Source organism: Ochotona princeps, chromosome 8, assembly GCF_030435755.1.
Source record: "Ochotona princeps isolate mOchPri1 chromosome 8, mOchPri1.hap1, whole genome shotgun sequence".
In the NCBI taxonomy this organism is placed as follows: domain Eukaryota; kingdom Metazoa; phylum Chordata; class Mammalia; order Lagomorpha; family Ochotonidae; genus Ochotona; species Ochotona princeps.
This window is the reverse complement of record NC_080839.1, coordinates 73,096,188-73,119,016: the sequence shown is the minus strand read 5'-3', so window position 1 is coordinate 73,119,016 and position 22,829 is coordinate 73,096,188. Positions and strand designations below refer to the sequence as shown.

Sequence of the window (22,829 nt, the reverse complement as noted above, 5' to 3'; positions counted from 1 at the left end):
CACTCCCTGCTTGTGGCCTGGGAAAGCAGTCAAGGACGGCCCAAAAATTTAGGACCCTGCACCCATGTGGGAGCCGTGGAGGAGGTTCCTGGCTCCTGGCTCCAGATCAGCACAGCACCAGCCGTTGCGCTCACTTGGGGAGTGAATCCTCGGACGGAAGATCTTTCTATCTCTCCTCCTCTCTGTATCTGCCTTTGCAATAAAAATAAATCTTAAAAAAGTCATCAAGACTGTAAAATTAACTCATAATTATCCAGATAAAAAATATTATATGAATTGTACACAGCCTTACCTTGCAAGTACTAAATGCCAGTTTATCTGCTTATTAATCAAGCGAACCAGTCCATCAGGAAGCAAGAAAGGTGCAGGGCTGAAAGCACAACACATCGGCTAGCTTAGAATCTGCTCATGAGAACCACAGGTTAAGTCGGCAACTCCTACCAATGGAACATACTTCTAGAGAGAGAGATGGGGTTTTAACCCATTAGGATATAAACATTTGAATATTAGTAAACTGCAAACCAAAACTTACTTCGTATCTAAAATTGAATCATATACATTTTCCTATTTCCAAAAAAACATGACACTGTGCTCAGAGGTATCAGTACTGTGTCCTTCCCAGGGAAGAGATCTAGGGTGCCAGTCACAGGGCAGAACAAACGTACACCAGCCCTTCCTGCTGGGACCAACCAGAGATTCAGGTTCGGTCAACAAAGACACATTCATACTTCATTTCAAAAGATAGCTACAGAAAATTATAGGAAGATATGAACTTTGCATGTGAATACCACTTCCATGAGGATGACAATTTCTTCCTCAGGAAGGCAAAGCAAAAAAAATGAGATAAAGCAACAAAATGCCATCTGATCAAATACAGCAAAACAGCTAGAACCACTTCATTCTGAAATGGACATAAGCCATATATACTGCATCTAAGAATTTGACACTCAGTGTATTTATATTTCATAATGAAAACAAAACAAAAAATCTGTAGAGAAAAAAAAAAAAAAAAACACTTGAACACATGCTGGCCCTAAGACCTGTAAGTCTAATTCAAGGACACAAAGTGAAGTACACTCTTTTCAGAAGTAACACCTCACCAGGAAGATGAGACAATCACTGAGCGGCACTTTCACAGCAAAGCCAATTCAAGGAAAAGACTTCTCAGGGCAAGAGGCAGAAAGACACCTGCTGAGGCTAAGTTAGGGTACAGGGCTACAGGACACAGCTTGCTAGTAACAGCGAGTCCTCCCTTCCAACAGGAAACAAAAAGGACAATCAGGCACACTTCTTGCCCAGCCCAGGGATGTCAGGACTGACGAGCCACAGCTGAGTAAACTCAGGGAAAATGATCTACCCCCACTGGCAACCACCAGTATCCAATGTGGGCACCTGTCCGTGACCCAGTTGCTCTACTTAGCATCCAGCTCCCTGCTTGTGGCCTGGCAAAGCAGTCAAAGAGGGCCCAAAGCCTTGGGACTCTGCACCCACGTTGGAGACCCAGAAGAAGCTCCTGGCCCCTGGCTGCGGATTGGCTCAGTTTCAGCCATTGTGGCCATTTGTGGAATGAACTGGCAGATGGAAGATCTGTCTCTGCTCTCATAAATCTACCTTTTAATAATATAAATAAATAAATATCTCTAATAATAAGAAAAATCTACCGGGTGCGATGCAGTGTCCTAACTGCTAAAGTCCTTGCCTTGAAAGCGCCAGGATCCCATATGGGTGCCGGTTCTAATCCCAGCAGTCCTGTTTCCTATCCAGCTCCCTGCTTGTGGCCTGGAAAAGCAGTCGAGGATGGCCCAAAGCCTTGGGATCCTGCACCCACATGGGAGACCTGGAGGAGGTTCCTGGCTCCTGGCTTCAGATCGGGACAGCACCGGCCACCGTGGTCACTTGGGCAGTGAACCATCGGACAGAAGATCTTCCTCTGTCTCTCCTCTCTGTATATACAACTTGGTAATAAAAATAAAAGAAATTGAAAAAAAAATCAATCTACCTTTTACACTGCCCTCTCCTAGACTCAACCACTCTCTTCACTCATTTCTCTGCCCTAGTACCTTATACCCCAAAAGATAAAATGCAGAAATTTAAATACAGATGTAAACACACACACACACACATCAAAGAAAAGCAGAAAAAAAGCAAGGGCCAGATAAATACCAAATGGCTCATTTCAAGAACTGCACAATGGCTAGAGAATTTAAGATCCAGTGTCCCCAAGGAAAAAACAATCTAACACTATGAGCTAATTATTACATATGTATCTAAAGCAGAATCACTTGCTTCTAAAGCCAAAACCCAGCCATTATGCTAAAAAAACAAAAAGGATTAATAAATGATTGGTACACAAGGAGTGAAACCTAAGTACCTTCTCTCACACACAGCAAAGAACACCGACCAGAAGGGCCTACGGGACAGTAAGAACCAAAATGTTTAAGACTCACAAGCAACAGATCCAAGAGAACCCATCAAAAGAAACACAAGACATTAAATGTTAAAATAATGACAAACAGGACAAGTCACACAGAAGCTACGAGATATCATGTCAGTTGCGCCAAATGTTAGCAATGCCTATCTCAGAAACTGAAACTCCTATTTCATAGAAACTGATTTCACTTAATTGTCAGTGTCTGTGTCATGATATAGAACTCATTCATGAAAACCGAAATCTGGTAACATCCATAAATACCGGGCATGTTTTGGTCAATGCATGTTGGGTTTTTACCTGCAAAACGTTTTTGGGTGTAGTGTAGTGAGGTGATACATAACTATAGGGTTAGTAGCAGCACCCCCTTAAACATTTCACCCTTCTGGGGAATGCTGTGCACCTGGGGCACAGGCTGTGTCTCTGAGAACTGAACACTCACCTGTACCAGATGTATTGGCGTAAAAATAACAGGTGATCTGTAATAAAAACAGCAGTCAGACACAAATTGCTTGGCCTTTAAAAATCAGATTCACAGATGAGAAATCTAAAATATGCTAAAAAAAATAAACATGCTACACACCAATTCGTTAAAATTAAAAAACAAAAAACAAAGAATACAACTCTTAAAATTAGACGAGATAATCTAAAACAAACCATAGATTTCAAAGTTAAACATCTGTTTATACTGAACTCTGTGCTTGCATGTCATTCAGAGCTTTGAAACAGTTCCTAACAATTGAAGCAAAAGCATTCCGAGACACTGAACCTTCTGCGGGAAGTGCTAACAAAACCAGGGCTGGGAAGTCGCACTACTTACCCTTTAAAACTGAAGTCTGTGCATAAAAATGAAGCCAATATATGCCAAACAAAACCTTAAAAATCATTGTTTATATTATCCTATGAAAGCACTTCAAGGGCCTGGTGCAGTAGCCTAGAGGCTATAATTCCTCTCCAGGACCCCACATGGGTACCGGTTTGTGTAGCAGCTGCCCTGCTTCCCACCCAGCTCCCTGCTTCAGGCCTGAGAAAGCAGCTGAGGATGGCCCAGGGCCTTGGGACACTGCACCGTGTGGGAGACCAGGAAGACGCTCCTGGCTTCAGATCAGTTCAACTCCAGCTGTTGTGGCCACTTGGGGAGTGAATCAGCAGACAGATCTCTGTCTCTCTCTCTGTATATCTGAGTTTCCAATAAAAATAAATAAATCTTAAAAAAAAAAAGTACTTCAAAAAGTTCATGGGAAATAAAAGATGCAGGGGGTGGAACTGTGGCATAGCAAGTAAAGAAGTTGCTCACAATGCCAACATCACATACGGGCTCCTGCTCGTGTCCAGGCTGCTCTGAACTTCTGCCCCATCTCCCTAATAAAGCCCTGGGAAAAGCTTAAGAAAATGGCCCAGGTACTTAATTATCTCTGAGGGCTAAAATGAGGAATAACTCACTACTCTAATTTGTAATTTATTATATCTTTTTAAAGATTTAGTTATTTTTTACTACAAAGTCAGATATACAGAGAGGAGGAGAAACAGAGAGGAAGATCTTCCGTCCGATGATTCACTCCCCAAGTGACCGCAATGGCCAGTGCTGTGCCGCTCTGAAGCCAGAAGCCAGGAACCTCCTCCGGCTCTCCCACATGGGTGCAGGATCCCAAGGCACTGGGCCGTCCTCGACTGCTTTCCCAGGCCACAAGCAGGGAGTGGGATGGGAAGTGAAGCCACTGCGATTAGAACCGGCGTGTTCAAGCCAAGGACTTTAGCAGTTAGGCCATGCCGCGCCGGGGCCCTGTAGTTTATTATTAAGCTAGTTTTTCATTACTACAACGGAATATTTGAGGCAACCAATTCTATAAGGAAAAAAATGTGTGTTTGGTTCACAGTTTGACAGGCTCAAATCCAAGATCGGGTGGCCCCATGGGCCTGGCTTCTGCTGAGGGCAGCAGTGGTGGAGTGCGGAGCCCAAGCAGAGGAGGCATGATGGGGTGAACCGAGAGAGAGGGGCCAGTCCGACGCAGGCTTTCAGAGCAACCCTCTCAGGACCACCTTCCAGGGGACCGCCCCCACTGGGCCACTCCCAAACGCCACAGCTGGATGGTCTACCCACTCAGAGGCATTTACTCAGAACTTTCAGGTCTAAATATCTGTATCAATTGATGAGAAAATTATATTCAGAGTACAACATGTTTAACTAACACAGTCTAAATTCTACACTGTGAATTTTTTCAACTTGGATATATTCTCCAAAGTTCTGAAATCTTAAAGCTTTTGTTGTAATGAAAATTAAGCGTGTTCCTTTATACTAAAATGATAGCTAATTTCAAAATACACTATTCTTTTGCAATTTAATCTTCACAAGTAACTTAAAATTAGTACTATAGAAAAGGATAAAGTTTGGAATCAGAAAAACATGAAGATTCCAAATGAACATCATTGGGCAAATTTCCACCTGTAAAACAAAGGCCGGGCCTGGCGCCATGGCCTAGCGGCTAAAAGTCCTCGCCTTGAACATGCTGGGATCCCATATGGGCACCGGTTCTAATCCTGGAAGCCCCCATCCAGCTCCCTGCTTGTGGCCTGGGAAAGCAGTCAAGGACGGCCCAAAGCCTTGGGACTCTGCACCCGTAGGTGACCGGAAGAAGTTCCTGGCTCCTGGCTTCGGATCAGCACAGCACCGGCCATTGTGGTCACTTGGGGAGTGAATCATCAGATGGAAGATTTCCTCTCTATCCTCCTCTCTGTTTGTGTATGTATATATATGACTTTGCAATAAAAATAACTAAATCTTTAAAAAAAACAAAGGTGTGGCCCCGGCGCAATGGCCTAGTAGCTAAAGTCCTTGCATTGAATGTGCCAAGATCCCATTATGGGCGCCGGTTCTAATCCCGGCAGCTCCACTTCCCATCCAGCTCCCTGCTTGTGGCCTGGGAAAGCAGTCGAGGACGGCCCAATGCCTTGGAACCCTGCACCCGTGTGGGAGACCTGGAGGAGGTTCCTGGCTTCTGGCTTCAGAACAGCACAGCACTGGCCGTTGCGGTCACTTGGGCAGTGAATCATCGGACGGAAGATCTTCCTCTCTGTCTCTCCTCCTCTCTGTATATCTGCCTTTGCAATAAAAATAACTAAATCTTTAAGGGAAAAAAACAATAAAGGCACAGCAACACACCGCTTGCTACTCTGGTAAAATCGGTATTCTGCTGAGTCTCTAAAGCCTTGACAGCACCAAATCGCTAATCCCCCCTCAGACTCTCATTAGGTCCTGCGCAAGCCCCCCAGGAATGAGATCAATGCCCAGCTAATCCAATCTGTAACGTTGATGTTCCTGACACATGCATCTGAGACAGCACATGGGCCACTGTAAAACTCTCCCTGCCTCCCCATCCACAACTCTGCCACTTGGTCACTGATCCTACCTACCGCCCTGGACTCACACCTAGGCCAGTTACACAGACAATGTCAGCTGCAAGCTGCACTTCAATTTCGTGTGTATAAATAGAACCACACACAGAGGAAAGCATACCTGCGTGTGCATGCACAGATATATGCAGACACACACACACATTAACTGAGCACACCCACCGCTGACCTGCAGGCTCTGCGCCGCACATCTAGGGCACGCTAAACTCCCTGAAGCTCCTGACCCGGCACTGTGGAAGAAATGAGGAAAACAGTATACTTACCTGCAGAAAGATCAAAATCAGCTGTACTTACCTCTAATTGCCTTTGTGATGATAAACGATGCTCCATGGTTTCGGCTGCCTCTGGGCTATAATTCAAAGAAAAGCAAAACTTCACATTTGGTCATTTTCTAGTAAAATTTGTTGCAAGTGAACATACAGTTCTTCGCCAACACTCACAGTGCTGGTCCCAGTGTGTATACTGAATTAAAAACTGTTTATAAATTAAAACACTAACGGTACAGTAGGGACAGGGGCAGTGGAGGCATGGGCCTCTACAGAAGATGACAAGACTGCAACTGGAAACTGTTACCAAAGCTGCACACCCAACACCGAGGCACTACCAGCTTAACAGCCTCCTGAAGCCCACTGCCGAGCTAAGCAGCAAGCTGCACTCCCAGGAGAAGGGATAATGTGACCTACTAAATTCCTCTCTCCATGCAAATTCACTGAGCATCTGTTGTATATTCACAGAGGCAATAACACACTAATAAAACACACACTCCGACTAAATTAGATAATCGCCACATTAGGTACTTCCATAAATACAGAACACTCACTCCCACAAACACTGTACACAGGAGGAGGATAACCCAGAGTGCTGCCCAGAGCAGCACCACAGCTCAGCTCCTGCCAGCTCCCTGCCAGCCCGGCTGGGCGCAAGCACACGGTGGCAAGCAAGGACACCCACAGCTCAGCTCCCCGCAATCACGGAAAGCTTCCACAGAAAAACCTTCATGGATCATCAATTCACAAAGACACAAAGGTGAATCAAACACGGGCAACAGAGCAACAGCAGTGGTCCGAGGGTACTGCGATGGAGTCGGTGCTGTGTTTAAGTCAATCATGGAGTTAGGGATTCTGAAAGGTTACTGCAATTAGCCAGTGAGTGACACGAGGAAATCCAACAGCCCTAAGGGACAGAAGGGAAGGCGGGAGTAGCAGCTTCCCACCTGCAAGACTTAGGGAGCATCCGCATTATTTAAGACAGATTAAAAATAAATAAACTAAACCTGTGCATGCCTACAAAACACCAGTACATTACTCAAAACAAAAAGAGGCAAGGACCTAACAGAGGAAAATTACAAACTCCACGCAAGGAGGTCACTTCTCCAGGAAACATTCAGGAGAGAGGTGGTGACGGAGAATTCGTACCCGTCGCCTTCCTTGGTCGCTATTCAAGGTCCTTTGCTGTGAATGGCCCTCTTAGACGCAAACATCTGCTAAGCTCGTCACCCCTGACACCCCCAGAGATGGGGACCCCACCTTGGCCAGCAGCTCACTGGAGGGTGGCTGGGGAGAGCTCCCCTGGGACACGGGCGCGCGTGTTCGAGGCTCCTGTGGTGAGAGGCAGTCACTGGGGCCAGGCAGGCCCAGCAGGGAGCCCCGCCGACTTCTAGAAGCGGAGACTGCGCACCGCGACCCGCACAATTCCAGAACCAAGAGCTGCCACCCCTGCGTGCCCTCGGCGCCGCCCTGCCCCGGGGGACGCGGCCCCCTACCCGGGAGGACCCCGAGCGGCCGTTGCCACGGCGACCGCTCCCGCACCCAGCCCACCCGGTTCCCGCTACGTGGCTCCGGCTCCGCGGCTCTGCCCGCGAAGCGCCCCGCGGCCCAGCGGGCTGCAGCCGTAGAACGGCCGGCTTCACCTGGACTTCGGTCTCCGCCGGCCACTCAGTGTTGACCAGCAAATCATAAAGAATCGTCTCCTCGCCGTCTGCAGTCCCTGAACTCAAAGCCGGCGGCGACTCGGACGCCGCCATGATTCGCCTGGCTCCGGGCGGCGGGGAGGAGGGGCGCTACGGCCTTCCGCAGGGGACAAACTTCCTTGGACGCGGCCGTCTTTGATTGGTTTACGAAATGTCATGAACCTGCAAGGGGAAAAAAGCGTTGGTTTGACCCTTTTATAAATAAGGGGCACAATGAATGTTTGTTTGAGGCATAATTTGGGCCCTGTGCACTCCACACTAACTAAACTACAAGGGATGAGCCAGGCCATTTAACTTTTCTTATCTAGTCATCCACAAAGCAGAAATAGGGCAAGCACCTCCCTGAGATGCTGGTGTTCACAGCATTCTTTGCCTAAGATCAACCTACGATCAAGCAAGAGTTCATACAATGGCCTTTTTTTTTTTTTAAAGTCTTATTTACTTGAAAGGCAAAATTGCCGAGACAAGCATGGAGACACACCTGCCTGCTTACTCCTCAAGACAGGGTCTGGGCAAGGTGGAAACCAGAAACTCCACGGAATCCCCTGTGCGGCTAGCAGGGGCCCAGGTGTTTGGAATATGTTGTACGCTCTCCCAGGCATATTAACAGGGGCTGGCTAGAAAGCAGACCAGTCAAGACAGGCACCAGTGTCCATATGAGAGGCCAGAGCTGCAGGTGGAGTTAACTACCAAGCCCTGGCAACCCACACTATGACTTTTTGAAATAAATGCCAAAAAGTCATCCCACAGCAGACCAAGCCAATAAAAGGTATGGGGTGGGGAGGATGCCATGACGGCTTGGGAAAGAGTGAAGGCCAAGGGGTATACAGGGGCTTTCAGACTCTGCAACAATTGGTAGAATTTGAATCCAATGGGAAGGATTGTGGAAATGATGTAAGCAAAGATAGGCAAAGCTGCTAGAGAAGGAAGGCTGTACCAAACCCAAGTGGAGAAGGGCTGGGACGCAAGGAAGATGAAATAGCAAGCGTGGACCTACCTGAAGGCGTGGAGAGCAAGAACACACATCCTTTGACTTCATGCTGGTAGTCATGGCTCTCAGCCTTGTCTGCTTGAATTCCTGCCTTCCGCTGAAGCTTACAGAAATCTAAGATCACAACAGAGCCCGAGTCCAACTGTGGCTCTTCAGGTTTTGACCTTTACCCTGTTCTTCACAGCATGAATTATCAAGGAGACCTACCAGCATTCTTCAAAGTCCAGAGAATTGCACACTGAGGGATTACAACATAAGGAAGCCCTTCAATGGCTGGAAGAGGACATGAGTGCTGCAGCCAGCAGAGCCACTAACGTGGACAGGGAGCGTCTGGGGATGAAGCACCAACAGGAGATCAGTGATTGCAGACGTCTTTGTGAAGTCTCTATTTAATGCTTCTTCACCTTTCCTTATATACTCTTCCCCCCACATCCTCATTCAGCAGGATATTGGATACAGATGAGTCCAATTAATCTAGGTGTTTTTAGCCACAAGCCCAGTTCCTTTCTCCGCCCCCCCCCCATTCCAACGAGCACTAATCAACTCCTTAACCCACAACAAATGAGCACTCAGCTGATCAGAGGCCAACATGGACACTGGAGTATCACTGACTTTTATCAAGGGAAAATCCATTATGAAACTTTGGTTTCCATGAACTATCATAGTCATCTGATCAATTTATTTGTTTAGTAGAAAGCCTGAGTGATATGGCCTGAATTTACCCTCCCAAGATTTATCCAATAACATATAATGTACACTGTGGTGTTACTGAGGGGTGCAACTTGTGACATCTGGCCAGGTCCGTGAGAACCCTCTGCACACTCAAGAACAGCATTAGTGGCCTATACAAGAGACCCAAGGGACTGTGCTCAGTACTTCTACCAGGTGAGGATGCAGCAAGCAGGGCCGTCTGGAGGGAACAGAATCCTCACCGGACACCAGATACACCAACGCATTCATTTTAGATGTTCCAATCTCAAAAACTGTGATCAAGACATTTCCACTGGTTGTAAATATCCCAGTATAAAGAATGTGTTTGGGCCCGGCGCCATGGCCTAGCGGCTAAAGTCCTCGCCTTGAAAGCCCCAGGATCCCATATGGGCGCCGGTTCTAATCCCGGCAGCTCCTCTTCCCATCCAGCTCCCTGCTTGTGGCCTGGGAAAGCAGTCGAGGACGGCCCAATGCTTTGGGACCCTGCACCCGCGTGAGAGACTCGGAAGAGGTTCCAGGTTCCTGGCATCGGATCGGTACGCACCAGCCGTTGCGGCTCACTTGGGGAGTGAATCATCGGACGGAAGATCTTCCTCTCTGTCTCTCCTCCTCTCTGTATATCTGACTTTGTAATAAAATGAATAAATCTTTAAAAAAAAAAAAGAATGTGTTTACAAGCAACTCCAGTGGAATAAGATGCAATATCTTGTTGGAGATAGTTTAAGTCCAAAGTAAGTCATTCTGAAAAAGAAAGGTCATGTTTTCCAAATATTCAACATGAAGGATAACTTTATAAAGTACTTAAAATAAAAAATCAAAGAAAACCGTAAAATACGTATGTCATCATCTTGGGCAGTTAGTCTGCTCTAAGCACCACGACAAGTACTTCATTATACCTTTTCTTTGCTCCTCTTTATCAGGCTGCAATGCCACATTGATCCACATATCTGCTCCCCTATCATCTATCCATGGTGAGATACTGGCAAACTGAGGTTCTAACTCACTGTGAGCAAACAAAGATTACCCACAGCTGAGGACAACATCACCACGACACATCTGTGTTTAATGTTTACATTGTTGATAGAGAAGGTATTATCCACAGTATTGGGTATTATTTGCATTTCCTTTTTTTTAAAAAAAAATTTATTTTATTGGAAAGGCGGGTTTATTTTTTTTTTCCTGCTTCAAATATTTTTAATACTTAATGTAGAAACTGTGGGTCTTGAGCACATAACCAGGGCAACAAGGCAGATCAATGATCTTCTCCACTTAAGGAATACTTGGAAATATCCAAAAGTGGCAGGAGCTCCTTAGCAAGCAATATTTGTGTCTCTGTGTGCCCTGGTTGCTAGGTGCCGGGATGCTGCAGTGATGGGGTGCCGCCCCCTGGAAACTCCTTGCCAGCAGCTCAAAGCATTCAAGGAAAAGATGGCCAGTGCCTTGTTCTGGAATCCTCTAAGAAGTGATGGCATTTGACTTGATCCTTTACTGGATGTGGAATCTAAGCCTGCGAGTAACTCAAGGATTCCTATTTGCAAATTCTTGGGTAATTGGGTGTCTCAGGGTTGTTTTTTCTCTTTTCCTTATTATTGTTATCACTTTAGGATACAGGTCCATAGGCCCTGGGATTTCCCTTATCCCCTCCCAAAGTTCCTCCTCCCACACCGCCAATGAATTCCCCTATATTATTACTTTAGTATAGTTCTTCATGCACAGTCATGTCCATCATTGTGGGCATGGACAATGGCAGAGAGTCCAGCATGGAAAGGCAGATTTAAAGAGAGAACACACTCTGCTGCGCAACACACTTTGCTGAGGGCCATAAAAAATCCCTACCTTAAAATCAGACAAAAATCATTCAAGTCTCCCAGAAAGGAATCACTTTTATCGTGTTAATTCCTCAGTGTAGAGCTATCATTAACTGATAGATTCACTTTGTAGATGCTCGGCTTTTTAGCTCCTGTCAGCTAAAAAGCCCATTAGGCTAAAAGCCATTAATGATTCAACATTTAACCTTTTCATGCTTCTGCATATTGGGAACCTAAGAGATGAGCTTATCTTATGAGGTTATTTCTAAATTTGAAATTGCAAAAATTATGCACACTTTGGCAGCACATATACTAAAATTGGAACAATACAGAGAAGATTAGCATGGCCCCTGTGCAAGGATGACATGCAAATTTGTGAAGCATTCCATATTTTTATAAAAAAAATACAAAAAAAAGAAATCGCAAAAATTAATCTGGGGAGTACCAGAAATCAAACATGAACTGTAGTGTGTATCTCCATTCCCAAATAAAACAAGACCCTCCAATAAAACTATTAACCTTGACACCAAAATACTGGACTCTGTACCATTGCTTATACCTACAATGTCATAACGCACAGAGGGGAAAGAGTGCTGCAGTTGAGACTATAGTTGAAAGGCTATATTATTGTAAAACTCAGGGGACCATCTGGAGGGGAAATGGGGAAGCCATATACCTATCAAACTGTAAAATGGAAAATCAGAATAAAAAATTAAGCTGGAGCATTTAAATGCTACCTGCTGTAGCTGTCACACATTCATGTTTGGTTGAATGGTGCACTAGTTCTTTATGAAGAGTACACATTTTCATCATAATAAATAAATGACATTGAGGTCAATTCTAGAAATTCTGTTTCTTCCAGAAAGTTGTAAAACTAAGGTTACTGCTTCTGCTTCCATAGACTTCAACACTCTCATAGAATATTTTGGTAGTCAGAACAGATATCATAAAGTTCATGCCTAGCTTTAGCCAAGAACAAATGTTCAGGCCATTCCTTAAAGCTCAATTACCAGGCCTAGTGCGGTAGCCTAGCAGCAAAAGTCCTCACCTTGCACACATATGGGTGTCGGTGCTAATCGGAGAAGCCCCACTTCTCATCCAACTTGTGGCCTGGGATAACAATCAAGAGCCCAAAGCATTGGTACCCTGCACCTTCATGGAAGACCCAAAAGAGGCTCCGGGCTCCTGGTTTTGGACTGGCTCAGTTCTAGCTATTGCAGCCGCTTGGGGAGTAAATCAACAGACAGAAGATCTTCCTTATGGTCTCTCTTCCTTTCCAATTTTTATTGGCTTTCCAATAAAAATAAAATAAATCTTTATAAAAAGATGAAGCTCATTTATCCCAATTTGCTTAACAATCCAACCAGCCCCTCCCCATTTTCATTACAAATTTATGGAACCACAAACTAAAGAACAGCGCTAACCAAGGCACACAAAGCAGCAAGTACAAAAATTAGCAAATCAAGATGAAAACAAATAAATTGCTAGCAAAAAAGTACATTGGTAACTTAACCACTAATTTGACTTACATGTAAGAGTATAGTTTTTTATAAGGTTTATTTATTTTTTATTACAAAGTCAGATATACAGAGAGGAGGAGAGATAGAGAGGAAGATCTTCCGTCCGATGATTCACTCCCCAAGTGAACTGCAATAGCTGGTGCTGTGCCGATCCAAAGCCGCGAACCAGGAACTTCCTCCAGGTCTCCCACACGGGTGCAGGGTCCCAAAGCTTTGGGCCGTCCTCGACTGCTTTCCCAGGCCACAAGCAGGGAGCTGGATGGGAAGAGGGGCCGCCGGGATTAGAACCGGCGCCCATTTGGGATCCTGGTACATTCAAGGCAAGGATTTAAGCCACAACACTATTGTGCCGAGCCCAAGCCTTGTAACTCTGAATCCTTCTTCTGTTCCTTTGAGGAAAGTTTGTGGAAAACTGAACTAAAAAATAAGTTCATTTTGGACCCAAAACAAAATTGAAGTTCACAAATAATTATTATCAAATCATGCACATCCTATGAGCTTTTTAAAGACCCCATGTATATGTTTTTCCTACAACTCAGGAGTGTCTGTCATGAAGACCTGCAAGCCATTTCCCTGAAATGTGATCAGGAAGGACAGGGTTTCTACATAGTATGAGAAGAGAGGATCCTAACTTCATTAACAAACAAAAGAACTTAACAAGAAAGCCTGTGAAGACCATGAGGCAAATGAAGATGAGGACAGTGGCAAGGAGGCTGGGAAAGCAGGCTGCACAAAACACCTGAGACTCCTTAGTGCAGGTGATGTGATGATGGGATCCCAGCCGTTCTGGCCAGAAGACTGAGAACAGCCATTTGGTGCACATTCTGGCCTTGAACCTGCACAAGCTGCAGGCCATGTTCCTTGCTCGGACTCCACGGGAAGTACCACTTCCCCAAGAGCCACCAGCATGACTCATTGGGTCTGAAGAGTACTCCCAGTGGATGGCACAGGAAAAGGAGCAACATGCTTGCCTGCCAGCCATCAGCAACCTGCCATCAATCATGTCCCTGCCTGGCTTGCTTCTAATGAGACCAGCGGTTAGTGAGATCTCCTTCTGTTTTACAGTCCCTGTGAAACTCATCTGGGTTGCCCCATGGCTTTGCCTCCCCATATATCTGGAGGGAAGGACTTTATAGTCACTTCTTCAGGGGACACAGAATTATAGATCTCTGGATTTATGTCTGTTTGCTGGGCCACCTCTGGTCCTGCACTGTAAGGTGAATGCGAGGACAGCAAGAGTGATGCGGCATTCTAATAGACCTGGACCAGTTCCTGATATTGTATTTTGACAAAAACATAAAATTCAATGATAGTTTTTCAGCTCAGAAACTGTAGGAAAAAAACAAAAGGGAAAGAGAAGGTTTAAAAATGAGCCTCCCTGTCTCAGAGTCTCTCTCTGAGTCAGGTAAATTGTGAAAAACAGGACAAGCTAAGTCTACAAATTTGATTACAATAGTGGCTGGTCTGGAGGATGCTGTACGAAAGTCCTTTATTTCTGAGACGGAGGAATTACCACCTGCTGCACGAACAGGAGTTTAAGAAGGGGAGTGTATGATCCCGAGCCTCCAACATGCTCCCCAAACCTTCTCTTTCTGCCAGTTTTCACTCCTGTGTGTGTAGTCTCCTTCGACAATGACTAGTCCTTGTCCTGTGTCAGCAATACGATCTTTTTTTTTTTTCTCTAAAGATTTATTTTTTATTACAAAGTCAGATATACAGAGAGGAGGAGAGACAGAGAGGAAGATCTTCTGTCAGATGATTCACTCCCCAAGTGAGCACAACGGGCGGGAACCAGGAACCAGGGTCCCAAGGCTTTGGGCCGTCCTCGACTGCTTTCCCAGGCCACAGCAGGGAGCTGGATGGGAAGTGGAGCTGCCGGGATTAGAACCAGCACCCATATGGGATCCTGGCGCATTCAAGGCGAGGACTTTAGCCACTAGGCCACGCCGCCGGGCTAAATACGATCTTAAAGAAGTGAGTGTGTGACTTTGATGGCTGTGACACAAAAGACATCACTCACTCTGCTTTGCGCTTTAGGATCCTCTTCTTTGGTGGGGCAGGTATACGGGTGCCAGCAGGCACGTCATGAGAACAGTGAAGTAGCACAAGAAGAGCTGCAGGTGGAGAAGAATGGAGACGTCAGTCATAGGAGTGACCTATCCTGTAAAGCTGCTCCTGTAACCCCTGCCATGACTTGACAAGGTCGCAGTCCCGGCCAAGCATCCCGACTGAGGCTGCAGCAGGGACTCTGCCCAGGCAAGCTGCTCCGGGGTCCCCTTCCACACAAGCCGTGACAGCAGATGTTTTTTATTTTAAATCATTCAACTGTAGGACAACTTGTTTCACACCAATAAACTAATGGTGATACACAAATTAGAGTTAGCTTTGGCTAGGTGGGACAGAAAATCCCAAACAAAAGACAATGGGAGATAAGAAGATGGAAAGCCACCAGGAAACTAGACATGGAGGCAGTAGTGTGTACAATCCCAAGAAGAGTGGATTGAGGAGGCTCGGCGACCAAACCTGTCGCTCATGTGACAGTTACTAACGTGGAAAGGCTTTGAGAAGGGATGAGCCCATGAGGGTTCACCCTTCATAAGAGCCCAGTCCTTCCAAATGCAGCTTCGTGCAGCCCCTGCTCTCTTGCCGTTCCGCCTTCCTTCCTGAGAGGACGTGGGTCCTTCCTTCCAGAGGACTCATCATGCTAGCAGCATCCCGGAAGCTGAGGTAGAACTCTCACAAACAGCAAGCTCATGTGCCTTGATCTGGTGCTTCCCAGCCTCCGGAGAGGGGGAAAAGATCCCCTGTCCTTACGAATTGCCCGATCTGAGGGTTCTCTGAGAGTAGCTGAAATAAGAGCAAGTCATGGACTGTTAACAGTTCTTGGATGTCCCAGGGTCCACCCTTTCGACAAGGTCCTGGGTATGCAGAGGGCTACCTTAACAGTTCCAACGTCATCTCTGCAATAGTTGAGTGAAGTACTGCTAAACCTGAGGATATACAGTACACTCTTCAGTGCATGAATAATATAGCAAAATTCCATATAAGTTAATAAATACTATTGGGCCATAGAGTCCGAAAGACTGAATTATATACAACGTGGATTTATTGTGAGGTTAGAGAAAATAAATGTTAGGAATAAGCCCAGGGTAGGGTTTTGAGTCTAATTCAAGGCATGCTCTGTGACAGCTGCCGTTTGGCACCACCTAGTGGTGGCTGTCCTCCCATCTCACATAGGGTAGCTGGGTTTCTAGGTCAGGCAGGCTGCTTGGGCACACACCCAGTTAGCAGGCTCCCGTGGAAGCAGTTTGTTCTGCAGAGGTTGGAGGTCAGACTGTGAGGTACCCAGTCTCCATCTTTTGTCTTAGTGAAGTGGAGGGATATGCCTGCTGTGTCCCCACCTGGCTGTCTCCTACCTGCCAAGGAGAGGAGCTGATTGTCATTACTGAAGCAGTAGATTAAAGCCACTGAACATGAGAGGGCACAAAGAGAAAATATTTTCAGCTTCTTTGAACCGTCTCTATAGATTCCTTCTTTCCCTGACCTACATAACATCTTGAGCATCTTCCGGAACTTTCATGGTCACACGTACATGAAGACAGTTGTTTGAGCACTTTCATCACAAGTACAGCTTCATTTCTGTAATTGAAGTATCAAACCTACTATAGTGATCAAAGGTCACAGTGAGAACCCAGCTTATAGCTTCCCCCTCCTTGGGTGGCCTTTGTAATCAGAGGGTGGACGGGGCGGTTGGGTCTGTCTCCTCCCCCATTAATTACTGCCTCTGGCATCTGCAGCAGGACGAAGTCCATAGGGTGATGACTCTGGAGCGCTTTCAGGCCCGGGAGGACTTCCTGTGGCTATCCTGGAGATTCTTTTACGGGTGCCTTCCAAGTGTAGCTCCCAAGGGAAAGCCTGGCTACAACAGGGTCCTTCGGGGCTGTGCCCTGAATAACTTAGCTAGTCCCTTTGACAGAGCTTCAACTACTCTTCAATGGTTCACTAAGCCACACTTCCCCCTCACGGCTGTTAGAGATATCTGTACCATGGCCTTCCTCTGCTTCTTCCTGCCCAGCTTCCAGCCTGGCCAGGTACAGCTTTGCAGAGCTGCCCTTGTGCCTCACATACTCCTGCTTTCTAAGGTTCTCTGAACCAGCTACTGGAAATATCTTTCTCCTCCAAGAGAGGAAAATCACCGTGGCACTTGGGCAACTGAGAAGAGACATGTTTTCATTCGCATCTTGAATTCTTCTTCTTCTTCTTCTTCTTCTTCTTCTTCTTCTTTTAACCGTTAAGAGGGGTGTTGGCACAAAAATCAGATTACAGATTTTTCTATGGCAAATCTGATGTGACCCTGTACCCATCTCTAGACCATGGTGCCTAAATCTCAGGAGTAAGTATCATTCATACAAAATATAAGGGAAAATACAGAATATGGGTTGGGCATCCCTTACCCAAAAGCTTGAATGCGCAGATATAATCCCAGCACAGATATAACCCAGAGACAGGGAATTCCATTTCATATCAGGGATGCCCAACAGGAACAGCGCAGTAAACACTTCAGAATCCAACAGATTCTGAAATCAGAGCAGCACTGCAGACAGGAACCCGTGATTCCCATCCGGGGAGCACTGCTCCTGGACCAATGAATGCTGCTACACTTCATCCTCCCAGGGCCGACTGCGACCGCGGGCTGTGCACTGCTCTAAGCGCTTACACACCTCAGTGCTCCCCAGAGCAAGCCTGGGACCCCACTGAAGCCCCAGGGACACTTTGGGACTTAGTCAAGGTGACACAGCTAGACTGGGAGAGCAGAGGGTACATGGCTCCCAACACCCCACACAGCTCGTGGGAATGTTCTGTATTCTCCACGACATTCTGGGGTAGGTTATGCATAGTACAGAACGCGCCCAGAACCCAGGTCTGCGTGGCTGCGTGGCATTACATTCGTTATTTAAATGGTGCACAACCAATAGCTTAATATCTACCTGACAGGGTGACTAGGTCGGAAGGTTATCATTCCTTTACTTGTTCTTGCTTTCTGTAATGTCGAAGGAGCCCCTCAAACTGCCTGGAAATCATGACTTATTTCACCCAAAAGTATTTCACGAATGTCCACGGGATGCAAGAAAGTCAGCAGAATCGCCCCAAGTCCCGGCACAGCACGGGTCCCTGCTGGCCACGCTGATCCTGGGTTCCTGAGGGAAGGAGGAGCGGGCAGTTGGCTGTCTGCTCACCTGGGTCAGTCCCAAGATCCCGACTGTCTCAGATGCCTACTTCCTTCTGAGTGAGGGAGGGATCCTAAAGTCACGTGGCGCGTTCTAAATCCAGGCTGTCGGATACTAAATCCAGGCCCTCGGTCCCAGCTTCTGCCCCGGAACCGTTCTCACGGGGCTCAGTCCCCGCCCGGACGCAGAAAGCCTGGGCCAAGGCCGGAAGCGCGCACCGCCCGAGCCGCAGCGTGTCAGTGGGAGCGAGCGCGCGCAGCCGCCGACGACGGCGCGAACATGGCGGCCTTCTCGGGTGCGTTGGTGCAGGCTGGGGGAGGCTGGGACAGCGGGTGGGGAGCCCTGCGGGTGGGAGCGGCCGGGCCGGCCGCTGCACCCCCGGGGCCGGGGTCGCTGCACGCCGCAAGTGTCGGCCGTCCGGCGCTGCTTCTCGTTCGTCAGCCTCCCCGGCCTTGTGTCCGGGCGCCGTGGGCTGGGGAGGCGAGGGGGCTCCGGGACCCCAGGCCCCGGCGGTCCTGCAGGGAGAGGACCACGCCGTCCAGCTCCGGCAGGCCTTTCCCAAATCTGAGCTTTGTTAAACGCACGAACGGTTGGCGTTGGGAGTGAAGGCGACGGGAGAATTTGCATTCGCTGAAACGTGCCAGTGACTGGAAAAATTCATAGTTGGCTTATTTGCAGTAGAGGACGCCCTGCCTCGTTCCGCGAGGTTTGATGTGTGTCCATCCCCGGGATGCCTTGCTCCGTGAGCATCTTTCCTTTCTGTGTGCATATTTTAACCGATTCGTCAGTAAAACGAAATGTGTTTAAACGGTTTTGAGTGTATCATGTTAGGCCTACTCTTTTTCAGTGTGCTTAGCCTATGGCATCGGCTATTTATTCTTTGTTTTTATTTTATTTTTAAAAATTGATTTGTTTTACTTGGAAAGAGAAGGGAGAGACGTATCTTCCACCCGCTGATTTACCACCTGATTTATGGCCACAGTGGCTGGAGATGAGCAGGATCTGTTAGTAGCAGGAGCTTCTTGGTGGTCCCCGTGTGGGTGCAGGGTCCCAAGGTTTTGGACCGTCCTCGACTATGTTTCCAAGTCGCAAGCAGGGAACTGGATGTGAAGTGGAGCAGCCAGGATCCGAACCTGCTCCCATATGGGATCCTGGCACTTGCAACCCAAGAATCAATCAGTTGAAACTGTGTTAGCCCCTGACATTGAATTCACATGGCAGAGTCTTGAGGGGTTTCCACTTTTCTTCACTAAGAATGTTAGGAATTCCAGATCTTGTGACTGACTTAACATGTCCTCATAAGCAAATTGCTTGGAGTGGCTGTGGGTTTTCTTTTCTAGCTTGCTTTGAGCTTCAGGTTCTGTAGTATAGTTCTGGCTGGTCCTGTGCAGGGATGAGACATGTTTCTTTTTTCTCTGCTTAGGGCCATTTGAGTATATTTATAACATCATTTGTAGGATGCACAAAATTATCAACCTGAAACCAGCCTGCTACAGATTTATGGAATGCCAAGTCTCACCTATGGCTGCAGGGACGGAGCAAATGACTTCTTAGTGTCTAAATGATGGTCTGCAGTCCACGTGGCCCCTGCCCCAGGGCAGGTTGTTAGTTGTATGTAAATTGCAGTAATTGTAAAGGTTTGGGCAAAGAGCCTGTATATTATAAAAGTAAAGGTGAAAGAATCAAAGGTGAGCAGTCCTGCTTCCCTTACCTGGTAAAAGCATTACACGTAAAAGAAGACGCGGTCACAGGCCGGCGCCATGGCCTAGTGGCTAAAGTCCTCACCTTGAACATGCCGGGATCCCATATGGGTGCTGCTTCTAATCCCATCCAGCTCCCTGCTTGTGGCCTGGGAAAGCAGTTGAGGACGGCCCAAAGCCTTGGGACCCTGCACCCATGTGGGAGACCCGGAAGAAGTTCCTGGTTCCTGGGTTTGGATGGGCACAGCGCTGACCCTTGCGGTCACTTGGGCAGTGAATCATCAGACAGAAGATCTTCCTCTCTGTCTCTCCTCCTCTCTGTGTATCTGACTTTGTAATTAAAAAAAAATCTTAAAAAAAAAAAATTGGACAATAAGATGCTGGACTCTATGTTTCATATATGCTTGCAATGGGGGAATCTCAACTGAACTTGAACTGTGGTTATGCAACAAGGTGGAGGAATCCACCATGGGGGGAGGGCTTGGGGAGGGGTGGGGAGAATCCCAGTACCTTTGAAACTGTGTCACATAATACAATGTAATTAATGAATAAATTAAAAAAAACACACACAAAATAAAGAAAACTCAGTCTCAAAGAACATATGCAGAGCCCATGACCAGAGTAGAACAGCAACTTGTCTGCGCTTCCGAGAGGCCTCAGTGTTATTTCCAGATGAGCACCGCTTTTTCCAAGCAGTTCACAGGTGGAAGAGAAGGTAGTTGGGGTGTGAGGGGAGGGATTCTTAGAGAGACCTGCCTGCATACAGCACTTAGATCTTGATGAGTTTCTCTGTGTGCAGGTTTTCCTTTGGAAAATTAGGAGAGACCTCTCTTGCAAATGGCATTATGCTGTAAAGCTTAAAGCTGCTGCCGGTATTGGCAGCACCCCATTTGGGCGCTGGTTCGGGTCCTGCCTTCTCCCCTGCTGATCTCGTTCCTTGCTGTTCCAGTCCTGGGTAGAGAAAAGTGGCCCATGTTCCTGTGCCCTGCGTCCACCTAGGAGACCCAGAGTGGGGTCCTGGCCCCTGGCTCGCCCCACCCTGCCTGTTGTGGCCATTTGGAGAGTAAATCAGCACATGGAAGATCTCTGTTTCTGTAACACTTCCTTTCAAGTAAATCTTAAAAAATAAAAAAGTGATTCTCATGTATTACAGATGAAAAGTTGTTCTTATAAAGAAAACATACAATTGATGCATTTGTGGTTTTCCACAATGACAAGAAATAACAGTTTTAAGATTATTTCTTGGACTTTGTAATATTAGAGTACTTTTCATTTGTCATTTCTATGTAAATATCATTTGTATATATTATGATAGCAGTAATGAAAGCTGCATTTTATAAATGCGGACTTAGAAACAATTTCTTATCAGGAAGACAAGATGAAGTAAATTAAACTACCCCATAGTTCCTTCGAGAATGGATCATTTAGGGCCACTCCAAAGTAGGGTTGTGTACGTGTGTGGGTAAGGGTAGAGTGGATCTTGAGCTGGTATGTGCAGTGGCAAAGGTCTTCCCCCTTGACCGCCTCTTGTTAACTGGAATTCTGATTATGGCTGCCTGTAAAAGTGGGCATTCTCTTTTTCTTGTTCGTTTTTCTCGTTTGAGAGTATACAGTGGTTCTGGACGGTCCAGTAATGTTATCTCTAAAACAACCAGTGTGTGATCTGGAACCTTGCATAACTGGCAGTCATAGGAGGTAGAGCAGTTGCCCTGTATGTTATCAGTGACAGCCATGCACTAGTAAGCTTGTTAATCTTTCATTTTCCCGTGTCCCTACAGAGTAGGTAATATAAGCTTTATTGTGTACGAGGAAATCAGAAAATAAAAGCTTCGCCAAGGTCTCTTTAACGCTAAGAACCCAACTCTGCATTCAAAACTGTTTTAACAGTACTATACTCTGTAGCTGTGATAACTAGCTGTGCATCATCTTCTGGTCTGTGCGTTTTAAAACTGGTATGACTCAAGTGTAGTGTGTGGTTTTTAAAATGAGCGTTTGTTTTCAGAGATGGGTGTTATGCCTGAGATCGCACAAGCTGTGGAGGAGATGGACTGGCTGTAAGTACATGCAGTGAGTGGGTCTGAGACACGGGCTAGTAAGTGTTTGGGGATATGGTGGGGCAAGTGAAGTTCAGTTTATGTTGTGATTGAGTAAATTTTGGAAGATGTCCTTTTTTAACTTACCCAATTTCTACACTTGATCTTAGCCAAAAGGCCGAGAAGCGATAACTTACCCGATTTCTATCTGGAAAGGATTGGTTGTACTTTTCAAATAAGGTTCTGCTTTAGGCTTACAGTTCAGTATTTTTAAGTTGGCTATTATGAGTTTTCTTCCTGCAACTCAAATTCTTCAAATGTTATTCTTTTAGGCTTCCAACTGATATCCAGGCTGAATCCATCCCGTTAATCCTAGGGGGAGGTGATGTGCTTATGGTATGTTTGACATTGTTGCGTCTGTAGGGAGCTAGCGACATCTGTCCGTGTCCTACCATAAGGGCTGTATAGTCTTAAAAGTGATGCTTTTACCAACATAATTTTATTTGTTTATGATACATTTGCTGTACTAAAGAAAAGATACAGACTTTGCCTGTGAGAAGTTTGAGCTAACTAGGGCGGTGAGACACAGAGAGAAATAAATGCTGTAGCAGAGATGCGGAGACCTGCACGAGTCCAGGATCCCAGTTGTCCTGCTTGAGGGCACATGAATGTTGACAAGGGAAAATGAGAAAGAACTGCTCTGTAGTTAGAGTGAGCGTGAAGAAGCAGTGCCTGGGGAGAGGGCATAGTCCTGGGGTAGTTCTCTACTTTTAGTGGTTTATGGTTGGATTTCAGAGATGTCCGCCCGGGCACCACATGGGGAAATACATGTTGAGTCAGACTTTGAGCTCTTGTTCAAGTGTCACATTAAATATTTTGGGTATCTATTACCAATGGAGAACCTTGGAAGCTAATTTATTTGATTTTGCTTTTTGATCTGTTTACTTTGAAGGAGCAGAGAGAGAGAGAAAGAGAGAGAGAGAGAGCCAGAGCACTTCCCTGCCTGCTCAGATGCTGTAATGACCAGTGC

General features: G+C 46.5%; 2 protein-coding genes and 1 non-coding gene across 4 annotated transcripts in view; 2 read left to right on the top strand and 1 right to left on the bottom strand.

Moving 5' to 3' along the window:
• Window positions 1-7,898, bottom strand: part of NBAS (NBAS subunit of NRZ tethering complex) — a 376,509-nt gene extending 368,611 nt beyond the window's left edge. For both annotated transcript variants that reach the window (XM_058668260.1, XM_058668259.1), the window contains exons 1-4: window positions 7,749-7,898; window positions 6,134-6,188; window positions 2,871-2,907; window positions 293-370 (exon numbers count right to left, since the gene is read on the bottom strand). In XM_058668260.1, the coding sequence (XP_058524243.1) occupies window positions 293-370; window positions 2,871-2,907; window positions 6,134-6,188; window positions 7,749-7,862 (284 nt within the window). In that variant the 5' untranslated portion in view covers window positions 7,863-7,898. The remainder of the gene's footprint in view (window positions 1-292; window positions 371-2,870; window positions 2,908-6,133; window positions 6,189-7,748) is intronic.
• A 3,708-nt stretch (window positions 7,899-11,606) lies between these two features.
• Window positions 11,607-11,713, top strand: LOC118760686 (U6 spliceosomal RNA). The gene has a single exon (XR_004996923.2). It is a non-coding gene; the product is annotated as a U6 spliceosomal RNA (small nuclear RNA).
• A 6,506-nt stretch (window positions 11,714-18,219) lies between these two features.
• Window positions 18,220-22,829, top strand: part of DDX1 (DEAD-box helicase 1) — a 33,258-nt gene continuing 28,648 nt past the window's right edge. The window contains exons 1-3 of the mRNA XM_058668258.1: window positions 18,220-18,361; window positions 21,769-21,820; window positions 22,132-22,195. Of these exons, the coding sequence (XP_058524241.1) occupies window positions 18,346-18,361; window positions 21,769-21,820; window positions 22,132-22,195 (132 nt within the window). The 5' untranslated portion in view covers window positions 18,220-18,345. The remainder of the gene's footprint in view (window positions 18,362-21,768; window positions 21,821-22,131; window positions 22,196-22,829) is intronic.